This window comes from Homarus americanus, unplaced genomic scaffold (assembly GCF_018991925.1).
Source record: "Homarus americanus isolate GMGI-L3 unplaced genomic scaffold, GMGI_Hamer_2.0 scaffold48220, whole genome shotgun sequence".
Lineage (NCBI taxonomy): Eukaryota > Metazoa > Arthropoda > Malacostraca > Decapoda > Nephropidae > Homarus > Homarus americanus.
Window position 1 is genome coordinate 1,960,607 of NW_024755060.1, and position 15,006 is coordinate 1,975,612.

The window sequence follows — 15,006 nt, forward strand, 5'->3', positions numbered from 1 at the left end:
TTAAATCATTGAGTGAGATAAGGTTAAATAACTGTTGTTCTTTTTAATAATCAGTGTAATGTTTGACTGCCATGATTGATTACAACAGTCCAGTCTGTACATGTTGAGATGGAAAGACAATTTCTGGTGATCTAGAAATGTCGCTCCCAATTTTGTACAGTTTTCTCAAAATTCCAAAATAAATTCATGATTTTGTGGATTTTATTCAGTTATTTGTAATTTATTATGGCTTTTGTGTGTTTTGTTCAACATTTCTTTGGAATTTGTTCAGTACGAGTCAATTATTTCCAATGTCTAAAGGCTTTTATGCATTCTGTTAAAGGTTTCTGTGGAATTATTTGGGATCTCACACTAACTCCTTTGAATCACACTCGAGGTTTGTACAAAGAGTAACAATATTTCCTGGATATATCTTAGACACCTGAACCTACAGTGTAAGATATAGCATTAATATTTGTGTTTGGGCATTTTTTATTTATTTTTACTTGTGGATCTGGGTCTTGTGTTTGAAGAGATTCCCGATATATGAATAATGTTCATTATTGACTGTACAGGAGGTAACAATTGCATGTTTAGTTTAAGGTAGAGTGGTGTGTGTGTGTGTGACAGTTAAAAACCTTTGAGTGTTGTATTATATGAAGCATGATGCACTAGGTTCTGGCTGTCCTATTGAGATACTAATTGTCGACCAGAAGGTTTAGATGATCGATCCATTGGGTTAATACAGTCCAAGGTTTATACATTGTGTCTTTAGGTACCAGTCAGTGGGTTCTAACTGTCAGCTCTGGGGTTCTAACTTAGCCCAATGGTTCTAATCTAGCTAATGGTTTTTTAACTCTTATTTCAAGGCTTCTAACTGCTAGCCCAAGTATGACTGACAGCTGAAGTGGAGTTTTCTTTCTTTCATTTCAGCTGTTCAGTCAGTGTATTAATTTCCTCTCATTGGTCTTGGTAATTTTGATAATATTATTAATTCTTCCTTAAAGAAAAGAAAAAGTATCATAAATAATGTTTATATATTCAAGCTACAATTTTTTTATCATAATACCAGATCATAAAGATTCACAAAGTAACTGCTGCTGAAGATGACGGCATAACTTGAGCTGGCAGTTAAGATCTCCTTTAGTTTACTGGTATTTTAATGGCTCATATCACTATTAACTCCTGACAAGCACTTGATGCATGCACTGGGCCTTGGTGGTGTAATCTCACAAGGTAACGCTGAGGTGCTTGCAGATCTCAGACTACCAGGTGAGATTTCACGAACAGGCTTGCACACCACCCACTGTACAACTAACGCCTCCTCCACGACCTTCAACCACCTTAAACAGTTCTGCATTGCACGTTATGACTAAGTCTCTGCATGCCACGGCTTTGTTCAGAAGTTACGGGTAAATGGCTTTAACCATGATACTGCATGCAATGGCCTTGTTCAGAAATTATGGGTAAATGGCCAGCCCACTATTCTGTCTAAGTTTTGGGTACAGTAAACATATATTGATACTGAATTTACTTTGTCTTTCTTCATCATTAATACAATTTTCCACATAATTCCAGTTTTTTCCCCATTTAATATGATGACTTAACAGCACCATGTATTAACCTGTGTCAGATGTTTGTTGGTGTGTCCCATCTTCACACTCCACTCTGTTCGTTGTTTCTTTTCTTTTATGTCTAATTTACTCAATTCTTGAGGTGCAGTGGTGAAGTGGATACAGCACTTGCCTTGAACTCTAAGATTTTAAGAGCACTCCCAGTACACCTGACTGTGAATGGATACCTAACCTTACAGTCAGAGAAGTGAAGGCAGTCATATGTAGTGCTGGCCACATTGTCTCTGAAAAAAGGCTATCAAATATCTGGGTCCAATTATCACTACACTTACCTCTGCACACTACTATATACCGGTCTTCTCTCTCCACATAATCTGTTAAATCTAACGGCAACCCTCGATATAACAGACTATTTTATCGATGTTGACGTTAAATAGAGGTTTCACTGTACATAGGTAGTTTATTTCATTACAGTATCTATCCTCCTATCCTATTTTTGCACGGGGTGTATTACGGGACACAGGAACCTCTGAGAAGGAGATAATTAATGGGGAATAGTGATGCATAACAAGTACTGTACTGTCGTGTTCTCTTTTAGTATTATACCTGCTCTTGTGTTGAGTAAGTTGAGGAACAGACTTCATCACCCTGGGAAGTGTTGTCTCTGGCATACAACATTTATTCCAGTGTCTCATTCTTGTTAGGTCTTCACATTACCACACGCATCATCTCCAATTAACCCTTCATATTGTTTCTATTGGAAGTTCTGTTTCATACTATTATAAAGCAGTAAAATGAGAGTCCTGTTCAGTGCTGTCATTTTTCTGTGTTTCATGATACTAAATGACTCTTCTTAAACCTTTAACAATGAAACGCTTTGACTATTATACTCTACTTTTTGATATAGATAAGTTTGCATGATGAAAATAATTAATTTTACTTACTATGGAATAAAAACTGCATCTGGAAATGACATCTTTCCTATAAATTTTATAAAAGCTTTATGTATTTATTTATTTCCTCACACAGCCAAACTGTGGAACGCTCTGCCTTCTTTTGTGTTTCCATACTTATACAATGTCTCAATTTAAAAAGCTGGTTTTCCGGCATCTTTGTGGTGAAGATTAACACAGTATAACCTTTTTCTTCTCTATATTCAATTTCTTTCTGTTCTTATTTTTTCGCCCCCCCAGGCCCCGTTGTGGGTCGTTGACCTGTTCCCGGGTGGGCTAATTCCCGTAAAAAAAAATCTATACTACTCAAAATATATTTATATTAACAACTTAACCTTTGCTAAATTACTTTTGTGACCGTTTCATGATAAAGTCTTGAAATTTGTATATAAGTGAATGACTTGTAGTACTGCATTTGTAAAAGCTGAATGTATTAGTTCATAGTAACTCTCAAGCATCCCGTCACAAAAGATAATTTTGGAGTTTGAATTTCAGGAGAAAGATTTCCCTTTAATTATTCCTAAATTCCAGCAGAACAAAATGCAAACTGCATCATGGAAAATTTAGAATAACATTTTATGAAACCTAATATATAGATTGATGGGGTCTTTCATATTACAGTAATACAGTACATGCATGTGTTTTCCTTGGCTGATGTGTGACATGGCATGATGTCTGGGTTAAATATTCACAAGAGCATGATGCAACTTTTTCTCCAATAACTTGAGATATTCCTATACAGTACAGCCAAATCTACTGTACTTTTAGTGTTTATCATGTTTTAGGGATGCATTGCAAAAGGTATGTACGGTACTTGTCATTATGGTTTAAGGTGATAATAGAAGAAGTATGTGCTTGTAAACATTGTATTAGGCAGGTAATAAAGATGATAATTTCTTATTTACAGGTTTTAGGCAAGTATCCCCTGTAACACTAGAGGTATTTACTTGTTAATATGCTTTAGGCTTTTAACACACCGTGTGTTAACGTAGACGGTAGAGAAGAGGTGGATGAAACCTTATGATATATTCTTATGTGTGTTTCTGATAATATAAGTGAGATTACCGTAGATATGAATTAACTGGGCAGTGTAAGGCAAATGTGTTTATAATAGAATTTTTAATATCAAACAAATTAAAATTCTTAAAGTAAAAAAACTACTTATCTTGTAATGGTAACTTGCCTGTGGTCATTCATGGTGTTTTGTTACTTGAAGCAGTGAATGTTTCCCTTCCTATGTTGTTATGTGCCACTTTGACGATTGAGCCTATCCCTATCTAACCCACCCCTATCTAGCCCAACCCAACCCAACCTAATCCAAGCCAACCAAACACAACCCATCACAACCTAACCCAACACAACCTAACCCAACCCAACCCCATCAAATTGTCAAAGTGGAATGACAACTGTCCAGTTGGGATTAGTTCAACAGATTGTACATACAGTAAACCCTCCCAATAACAGACTTCTCAGTAAAGTAATGGATACAGTAATTCCTCCCAATAATGGACAGGGCTTGCAAGAATTATTAATGTTAATTGTGATATTTGGTAAGTACAGTATGTATTACGGAGCATGAAGTCCAGTGAGAGGTTTGGAGGGTGGGGGGTGGGGTCCTGAGACATGCATGACAGCCTGGTACAGATGCATGATGTCATTCAGCTGTTTTGAAGTTTCATGAGAGAAAGTTTGTTGAAAAATCAAGCTTATTTATTTTAGTTTTTTGAATATGTTGGCCTCTTTGATGACGTTCTTCTGTGATTTTTTTATTATTCATTCTTGAATGTTATTAAGTTTGAAAAAGAACATGAGACCTATTTATTACATTGTACTTATTGATGTACTACAGTAATTTATTAAAGCCAATCATTCAACATTCTCTCATGAAAATTTTGAAGTCAATATTATTTAATGTTTAGCATGATAGTTACCCCCATGACCCATGCTAACTGTAGTAGCATGGTAGCTTCCCCATGATGCCACATGCTGATGTACTGTTAGTCGAGCCAGCCAGCCCACTCAAGACTATGTGTGGCAGAAGCTTGCAACATGAGGCCGGCGAGGGATAAATCTGCATCAGCGGCATGCCAACAGGCGGGACGGAGGCGTGAGTATTACATCAGGTACTGGTGTGCGCATGAAAACCAGTGGCTGTGTAATACCCATCCTGCCGACTGCACGGTCATCTCCCGCCCATCCTAGTATACTGTACTGTACCCACGGCTCTTAGTGACCTTCATTTGTTTTGGTTCTTTTACTGCCTGACAAGTATTAAGACCTTAAACTTAGCTGTTCCCATATGATCCTGCTTGCTTCCCTTGATGCCTATTTTATTATTTACTCCTAGTCATGAAGGATCCAATGTTGGAATAAATTTAAGTATTTATTTTATACCATTGTACTTGTAGTGTTTTTTAGTAATGTAGACATATACTGTACTGTAGGTGTATTTTGCTCCCTCTGATTAAGAACTTGAAGAGATTTATATGTAATATCTGATGGTAGATCAATGTTTCATATAACCCAAGTGTTGGTAACATTCTTAAGTATATTTCTAATTTAAAAGAAGATTGTCTTTTTATTGATGGTTTTATGAGGTGAAACAGAAAGGAAAATAAAATATTTTGCTAAATCCTTTAGCAAATGTTTCAGGTGTTGCTGTACACCTAAAGATGTTGAGATAGTCATTGAGTTTCATGTTCACAGAGGGAACACTGTATCTGAAATAGACATTGATAGAATTACAGTTTGTCTTGTGGGACTGACACAATCAGAAGCAGATGAAGGACTTACAACTACTCAATTATGATGGACAGAGGCTCTGTTTATAGCTTTGTATCGTCATTATTGATGCATTAAAGCCGATGCATCTATACTGCTTGACCCTTTATGTACGGAGTCGCCTCTGTATATATGGGAAATAAAATAATAAAAGTGTTCCAGTAGTGAAGGGGTTAAATACACTTTACCCTATCAGTTTTACAGGCATCTTGTTCCCTCTGTTGAACTCCTCTTTTGTCTAAATAATTTAAGTATATGTATAAATCAGTTAGAATAACATTAATTGTGTGTTTAGCTTAAGTTAACCTGAGAGGCCCACACCTACACTATATCTGATACAAACAATATTCAAGGACCCAGGATTATTTTTTTCTTGTACCGGTTGTGTAAAATTTAATTGGAATCAGTACATGTTATTAAGTGTCATTTAAACCAGAGGTAATTTTAGCATTTTGAGATCCTACAGTAAAGTCCTTCTTAACAAGTACCAGGTAATATGCTCTGCAGCCCAAAGATTTTCTTCAAGAATTGTTGCTTCCTCACTGATAAAGCACGACTCTTGCCAGGCGCCAACACCACTGCTTCCTGCCTCATGCATTAAGATATTTGTTACAATAAACATCATTTTGCTTTGATAGTCTCCAGGTTTGGGTGATGTTTGGTTTGGTCTACAGTCACAGTATTGTTTTGTAGATCAAACAGTTAGTAAGGTTAAATTGATTTTCATCCCCTAAAACACTAAGGCTGTTAAACCAATTTCTTGCTTATTGTTAAGTGAGGCTTTTTTGTACAGTACTTCACAAATTGTGGCAAGAAATTCCTGATGTGTTGTCACAGCTCTTTTAGTAACCAGTCTTCAGTCGACTATGTGAGTTGTGACGGCTGCTGAGGTTGATCAAAGATGATTGATCAGCTTTATCAATACTCTGCATCAATTCTTGGTTACTCTTAATAAGTACTTGAACAAGGTCACATAAATACTGTACTGTACTGCATTTACATCAACAGAAAACACAGGTACTCTTGCTTTCGATATGTTATGATACAGTAGTTTTAATTAGTGCTTGTGTGATGGGGTTTAATATACAGGTACTTGATTAATTTTGATTCATTTTTTTTTCAAGCTTTTTAAATTGATTTGTGGGATGTAACATTGTCATACATAGATATTTGATCAGTAGGTATTGTTGATGATAATGTTGACTACAGAATCTACTATTTGTTGCTTATGTAATTATTTTATGCATTACGTGTCTTGACAGTATACTGATTGGTCAGGTTTACTGATCTTGTTATGAGAGCAAATTAAGCTTCATTGTCTTTTTTAGAGAGCTAATTAAGCTTATATTAAAAAAGCTTAATACACTAGTCTGCATTTGGTTTGTCTGCTGAGTTGTGATGTTAATATAATCATCCTTGAGTCTGGGCTGTGTTTCAGATTTGTTGCCTCATCATTGGGTGGGAATGGTGACGAGAATTATCAGTGTTTGAAAATCTCTCTCTCTCTCATGGTACTTTATTATTTTAGTTCAGGGTATCCAGACAGAAGACCAACACAGATATTTGAACATTTATTTGTTTTGAACTTTTAAAATTGACTATAAAGATGCAAATTATATACAGTATAAACATTGATTATATGCAAAAGATATATATAATGAGGTATATATTTTTCTGGGAGAGGGGGGTTAATTATTGTCTCCTGTACACAGTTAACCTCAAAAGCAGTATTGCCACATCTCTAAACTCTTGTAAAAAACTACTTATGGATTGTCATCTTAACTCATTGAGGGACCTTAAATTTTATCAGCTTCAATGTATAAATAAAAACTGTACCTACTCTTTGTCACACACTTGGTACACTGCCTTGCAACGGCTCTACAGTTATCAATCCATTCTGTCAATTTTCCACCTCCTACCTTTAAAATGTCTGGTGATTTTGATAGATATTTAGAGAGAAAAGTCGTCATAGAAGTTTACATTGATTCAGGATGTATTTATAATTTCCTTGTCTTTCCTTCAAATTTCTCTTACATTCATCACTTCTCTCTCTTCTTCTTGTTTATCATACCTATTCATTGTGCCCACACTTTCACTCATCTTAATTATGTGAACCTTTGACAACCTGGGAGGGAGATTATATAAACCTTTGACAACCTGGGAGGGAGATTATATAAACCTTTGACAACCTGGGAGGGAGATTATATAAACCTTTGACAACCTGGGAGGGAGATTATATAAACCTTTGACAACCTGGGATCTGGGATAAACCTTTGACAACCTGGGAGGGAGATTATATAAACCTTTGACAACCTGAGGGAGATTATATAAACCTTTGACAACCACTTTCACTCATCTTTTATGTGATTATATAAACCTTTGACAACCTGGGGGACAACCTGGGAGGAGATTATATAAACCTTTGACAACCTGAGGACAAGGGAGATTATATAAACCTTGACAACCTGACAACCTGGGAGGGAGATTATATAAACCTTTGACAACCTGGGAGGGAGATTATATAAACCTTTTATATAAACCTTTGACAACCTGGGAGGGAGATTATATAAACCTTTGACAACCTGGGAGGGAGATTATATAAACCTTTGATAACCTGGGAGGGAGATTATATAAGCCTTTGACAACCTGGGAGGGAGATTATATAAACCTTTGACAACCTGGGAGGGAGATTATATAAACCTTTGACAACCTGGGAGGGAGATTATATAAACCTTTGACAACCTGGCTACAGTATGGGAACAGGGGCCATAATACAGTATGATCAGTACAGACATTAAGTAACTATGTGTGTTGTTTTTTCTGGATCCTGCAGTATCATCCCAGGAGGAGGTCGCCCGGAAGGCTCGGGATGAAGTGATGTGTCTTAAATCCTCGTCAGAAGCAAAGGTGGAAAAGTGAGTTCGTCTGATTTAAGTTTTTTCTTTTTTCCTACTTTGTGAAATATTCTTGATGTATATTGATAAAGTATAGATGTATTTAGTTGTTAATTATTGTGGTATTTAGTTTGTTTAATTGTATTCAGTAAAGTGTATATTTTTTTTTGGGTGTTACACATCAATGTATTCAGTAAAATATATATTCAAACTTCTCATTTTCAAGCAGCTGATGACTAAATTACAGTATGCTCTTCAGACTCAACCGCCTAATTTTCCCATTAGACAAAAAAGTATATCATAGTATTGTAGAAAATTCCGCTCTGTTAATTCCCCGTGTGTGGTGATTCAAGACTGACACAGCTTCTCAGTCTCATAAACTTAAGTCATTAGATTTTTGTCATCAGTCTCTAATGGGGAAGGAGCTACAGACCTCCCACCCATCTAGGATACCTATCTGGTCTTTTACCTTGGAACAAAGAAAGAAGACTTTACAGTTTAGTTATAACACACCAAGGTATGTGATGGCATACATTAAAGTATATTGGTTAATTATATTATTTGTATGTTATTATTATATTGTCTCACCACTAGAGTCTATAATTTAGTTTTTGTTCTCTATATTCAGGGATGTTGGGAAGATACCTCACGACAGTTTAGTCACAGAAGTCAACAGATCAACCTGGGGATCACCTGAAATTTTCCCCTACCAGCTTACTTCACCTGATGACTAAACACCCTAACAGTACCCGAGGGTTTAGGTTAGGTTAGCATTAGGGTTTTAAATCATCAGGTGAAATAAGCTGCAGTGCCTAACCCTCTTGTTATCCCTCGAATTGGTTAATTTTGACATTGATAATTCAGCCGATGTGATCTCCATTGAGATTATTAAGTGGTCATTACAGTCAGCAGTTGGTTATCAGTATTAACATTACCACCTGTTATATATTATACAGCACATACAATACTGTACAGTATAGTGTTTAAGAGTATTTGATTTAATTCATCTAAATCCACCATAAACACACAAGTACATATTAAATTTAACAATCAATGTTAACTTTAAAACTTAATTTTATCACAACCTTCAGATTGGTGAACTTCATAGTGGCCAGTTGGTTGTATATTTGATTATGAAAGTGTTGCATAAATAAACCCTGTAATACACCCAAAACAATTAATGTTGATCCTTTTGAAGGGATTACACATCTAACAGACCCTCGATATAATTGACTTTTCTCTCCGTATAGTATGTTAAATAGAGGTTTATTTGTAAGTATATTAATGTAAAGTGGATATCAACAGGCCCCTTCTACGTAACCTACTGGTGGGATACTTTGCCACTCCAGCGGACAAACGTCAAGAAGTATTGAGAATCATTGCAGAGGTTTTAAACTTTTCTGGGGAGGAGCGCGCCAGGACAGGTCTGGACATGCAGGGCACATCATGGCTGACGTCAATAGCTAATTTCCTCGCTCCGCCGGCTAGTAATGTCCGTGTTACCTCAAAAGTGGACGTTCTCGACCATACGGTAAGATATAAAAAGTTGATAAAGACAAAACTGACAGACTATTATTGGATAATGGTATATATTGTCTACAGTAACCATCTGTACAAGGTTTGTTTTGTATGTACCATCACACAGAAAAAGATTTTCTTATATGATTAAAAATAAAATAAATACAGTCAACCCTCACTTTACGCGGTCCCACATTCCGTTTCCACGTTTACGCGGTACCCTGCCGAAACCGGAATGCTCGCATTCCGCAGTGCGTGTACCTCTTTACGCGGAGAGCGGCTGGCGAGCCGCGCCATTTTTGGATCCAAACCTCCCGCCATCTCTCCCGCCCTCTCCCGCCATCCGCCATGTTGTGTAAGCGGCGCGAGCAGGGTGCGCACAAGGTTGCCCAGTCATCAAAACATTACCGAGTTCTTCACCCGCCACCCACCACAGCCGGCACAAGTCAGTGATAGTGATAATTATAGTGAGGATATGGACTTATATGGACTTTGAGGGGTTTGACAAAGAGGCCCTGCAAGCCTCTGTGGTGGATAGTGATACAAGTGATACAGGTGAGGGCCAATAATCTGCCCTCTACCTCGGAACCAAGCACCCATCCCTGTGTGCCCAGCCATCTTTTCTACTAATGTAAGTGTTAAAAAACCTAATATTATTGATATTTCTCTTAATTATTAATTGTGAGTGCATACCATCATAAAGTTAAGAAGTTATTTTTACTACAACGTAGGTATTGTGTCTGAAAAAGTGGAGTTTGGGGGTCGGCCCGGTCTCTATTTCAATTAATCCCATATGTTATGTTGTTCACTTTACGCGTTTCTCACTTTCCGCGGTACCCTGTGGGTTGAATTAACCGTGTAAAGTGAAGGTTCACTGTATTAATATTATACCCTGTAACCTCTCAATGTGTTATTGACTCAGTCCATCGTTCAACAGTCCCTGTCACAAGCATTCATCAGGTTCCTCGAGGATGAATCCAACCCTCGGCCACAGGCTCGCCTCCCAGCAGTACTGATGGCCCAGCAAACAACAGAGAAAGCAGAAAAGAAAGCCCAGGCCAAGGCTCAGGCTGCTAATAAGGTGGGAATATTGTCATACATCCCAATTAAAATACATCGCTGATATTGTGTGACTTAGAGAATCAGTGAATGGTACTGTAATTGATAAACTATACGTATGTCATTTTTGGCCAGGTATCAGACAATTTCTAAACCTCCTCCTCCCCCCCCCCCCTCTCATCTTTCTCTCTCTCTTTTTAAGAACTGAATGAGAAGTAATGGCATATTGGTGCAATTTGGCCTTGGTCCTCAAATTTATACTTACAGTATTTAATATTTTATCTCTAATTTTCAGATGAACCCGTTTATCAGCATTGGAGAAGCATCAGCATCAGCCAATGAATCGGGATCAAGAAATTCCTCACCACTCTTAGCTGCAGCTTCCACCCCACCAACACTACCCACCATAACCCCACTGGAACCCACGTCACCATCGCCGCTAATTGCACCAACTTCCGTTACTCCCAGCACAGTTATGACGACATCAGGCTTCCCAACACCAGTGTCGACGAACAAATACCTGAGCAATTTGTTAACCTCGGAGCCAGGTGGAAAAGCTGATGAGAATGCTAACAAGCAACCCAGCTAAGCCTTGTAAAATAATAGTTGCTGTTGTTAGTAAATTTGTGGGAAAAAGATCGAATAACATTACTGTATTTCTTCCCGTAATAATTTGTAATGGAAGTGATACAGTATTGCAATTTAAAAAAATCAACACAATGTAGCTTGTGAAAACCAAACTCTGTGATAACATATTTTCTTAAAGTAAGTGTAAATATGACTAATATTAGGGAGTCCGGATTAATTTAGTATCATTGGACTGGGTAATGTATGCGGAGTTAAGTTGTGACAGGCAATGATAACCTTGTAAAAGCTGAAAGGATAATTGTTTAGAAACATAAGGACATTTATTAGTAGGGAGCTCAGACTTTGAGATTAACTAAATAGATAAGTATCACCTAAGAGTTATTTTGAGTTCAGTTATTGTATACTGTAAGGTTGAAGTCATGGTGTACTTCATGAGATCTGGTTACATGGACTGACTGCCTCCCTCCTATGGTATTACAGATACCTAGATGGTTGTGGTTATGACTATTGGATCTAAATTATAAACTTGGCTCTTGTTAGGTATTAATTAATCATAATGTCTGGAGATATTATCTGAGAATTAGTGCGCTGGAGTACTAATTAAGCCCGTGAAGACTGGGACTCTTTACAAATGGGTGCCTGTCCTAATGAAGACACTGGGGCTTGCCTGTTGACTAATCACCAGTGTGCTGGGTCTTGTGTATAAGTGTGTATGTTGGCCAAGTTATGAGATTTCTTCTTGTGTAAAGTATTGTCATGAATTATGTTTATTAATGTATAAGCTGAAAGTGAAGTGATGTATTGTAAAATTAAAGGAAATCTCTACACTTTCTAGTGAAGACAGATGCCAATTTGCCTTACAGGAGAAGAGGGTTCATGATCTTTCTATGAATTATGAAATCCCCCTGAAGTATAAGTAATGTAACCTCAAGTATGGTTATGTATAAAAAAAAGTTATTTGTCAGATTATTTTTCTTATTTTGTAAGCAAATTTTTTATGTTATATTATAGTTGTTCACTCAACCTAGATAAGAGATTTTGTTAATGTAGAGCCATCTACTTAGTGATACCTTCCCTCACACTTGTGTTATTTATGTCAGTTTGGTATTTTGTAATGAATTAAGAGTGAGACTGGGTCATACTGGTGTTGTTATTGTGTGAACAGATACAGTGCCAATTAAAGAGGCCAACAAGTGGGTGCAACACGTCTCCCTCATTCACCCCAACACTATTTGCTTGGGAATATAATCAGCAAAAATCCCAAGTTTTGCATTCAGGTAACTTTACACCCCTTCAAAAAGGATATACAATACAGTAACTGTTTTGGCCATATTACAGGGTTTATTTATGCAACATTTTCATCATAATTGGCATAAATTTGACTGAACAGTTGTTCAGAATGTATGTTTTGGGGTGTTTAACTTTTGACCTCACCAAATACCTAAAAATGGGGTGTGGGTTCACTGGGCCAGAACTGAAACACTGCTGACTGATTATTAATATTGTTTACAAGAAGAAAAATAGAAAGACAAGGAAAATACTTTCGCCCAGAGTTTTAATCGCCCTCATCTCTTCCACAAAGAACCCGCAAGAAGGAGTCTTTCCTTCAAGTGGTAGTTTTAATCGGTCAAACCTCATCTCCTCTGTATGGGACTGTCGAGGGTTTGGCTGGTAAGCCTGTCCAGCAGCTGAACGAGCTTGTATTTAGCAGTAAAACTTTTAAATTTCATTCTACAGTACGGGTATGGGTGTTAGTCGTAAAAACATTAATGTAAAAAAAAGTATAAAATTACCATCATGTTTTTTTTTTTCATTAATTGTGTTTACTATAAATATCCAATAAAACAAACAAAACAGTTATGAAGAAGGTTATGAATATTATTGGTTACTTTTTCAGCGGTTCCTCTCCGTCGTGTGCTGCAGTGCGGGGTTCTTCACCTTTAAAACTATGGTTGTCAACACCATGATCCCCGTCAACAGATGATGTTGATTAAAACTCTGGACATAAGTCTTCCCTATATTGGAGCTGTGATGAGATGGTTTGGGGTGGAAACAAATGATCAGTGTAGGTATATGAATACAGTATTGAGCATAAAGTTATGTGAAGAGCCATTCATAACATACAGGGTATGAGATTAACTTTATAGGCAAGTAAGTGAAGTAATAGCAATGTTGAGCATAAACAATGGGTGTGAATACATGAATTAATATCCTTATTACAGTATAGTATGGATGGTGGAAACTAAAACAAATCACCAGACTCTGAAGTAGTATCATACCTAAAAAAAATAATTAGATCATATTTCTGAGCAATATTGTATTTATGACTATTAAATGCAATAAAGAAAAATATTCAAAGTCTGCATTTAGGAGATACTATACTGTATGGGTCTTTTAAATGGTCGAGGAGTTAATACTGTTATCTCATGTTCAGGTGATTAATGGAGTATTTTGATGAAACTAAAACTGGTTAAGTTATCACCTCCAGGTACGAGGACACATTAGTGAATTTTAGACACGTTCGTTTAGGGAGCAGCTTAACCTCACACAGGGTAATGCATTTATTGCTTTTACTAAATTTTAGGAGATTATAGGAAAACCCAGACAAATGTGTTTTTGAACTTGGCTTGACACTAAAATTTGGAAAAATTCGGTACTGAATTATTTTGGGGATAACTTGCAAAATGTAGAAAATAAAGTATTTTAGAACTAGTGATGTATATTGGTATATACAAGTTGACAATCCTTTATCCGAAATCCTTGGGGCCAGAGGCATTAAGGATTTCGGAATTTTTTGGTTTTCAGAATGGTTTTTTTTTTTTATGTGTATTAGCCCACCCAGGCACAAGTCACTGACCCACATTGGGGCCTGGCAGGCGAAAATATAATAATAATAATTCATAGGTCTAGGTCGTGTTTCTCACTTTTTATCTTTTTTCATTCTTGTATTTCTTTATTATTATTATTTTATTAATACAGTATTATTGTTATTATTATTATTATTATTAATTTTATTATTATATTTTCTAATTATTATTATTGTTTTTTTTATTATTTTATTTTGGTGTATTTTTTATTAATATTTTTATTTACTATGAATTATTATTATTATAATTAGTATTACTACAGGTATTACATTTTTGCCCCCCAGGCCCCGATGTGGGTCAGTGATCTATGCCTGGGTGAGCTAATCCCTGTTTCAAAAAGAAGGAAAAAAAGCTCCACAAAAAACTTTCGGTTTTTGGAATTTCTGATAAAGGGTTGTCAACATATATATATATATATATATATATATATATATATATATATATATATATATATATATATATATATATATATATATATATATATATATATATATATATATATATATTCTAGGAAAAGTCTAGTGTTTTTAAACATCTAGAGATGAAGCTATATAGTTAAATATCTAAGCATAGACTACATGCCTTTCTGTTCGTGTATGGCAGTAAAACTGATCTTTTATATACTGTACTGTACATGACGTTACTGTTGGTCAGTTGCCATATTTGTAAATACTGTGTAAGGTTTTATAATTTTGCTTTAATGTTAAATAGGATAATAAAGGAATATATAACACTACAGCAGAGTTCATTCTCTAAACTAGTTATATAAGTAATCACAGAATACAGGTACAGA

The 15,006-nt window shown here is 36.1% G+C and overlaps 1 protein-coding gene and 1 long non-coding RNA gene across 2 annotated transcripts in view; one reads left to right on the forward strand and one right to left on the reverse strand.

Annotated features, from left to right (window-relative positions):
• Window positions 1-13,148, forward strand: part of LOC121856396 (thyroid receptor-interacting protein 11-like) — a 66,173-nt gene extending 53,025 nt beyond the window's left edge. Inside the window, exons 19-22 of the mRNA XM_042351959.1 lie at window positions 8,121-8,202; window positions 9,487-9,712; window positions 10,637-10,780; window positions 11,054-13,148. Of these exons, the coding sequence (XP_042207893.1) occupies window positions 8,121-8,202; window positions 9,487-9,712; window positions 10,637-10,780; window positions 11,054-11,347 (746 nt within the window). The 3' untranslated portion in view covers window positions 11,348-13,148. The remainder of the gene's footprint in view (window positions 1-8,120; window positions 8,203-9,486; window positions 9,713-10,636; window positions 10,781-11,053) is intronic.
• Window positions 7,416-8,127, reverse strand: LOC121856397. The gene is made up of 3 exons (XR_006086966.1): window positions 7,838-8,127; window positions 7,761-7,792; window positions 7,416-7,540 (listed from the first exon to the last, which is right to left on the reverse strand). It is a non-coding gene; the product is annotated as an uncharacterized LOC121856397 (long non-coding RNA).
• Window positions 13,149-15,006: the final 1,858 nt, after the last annotated feature.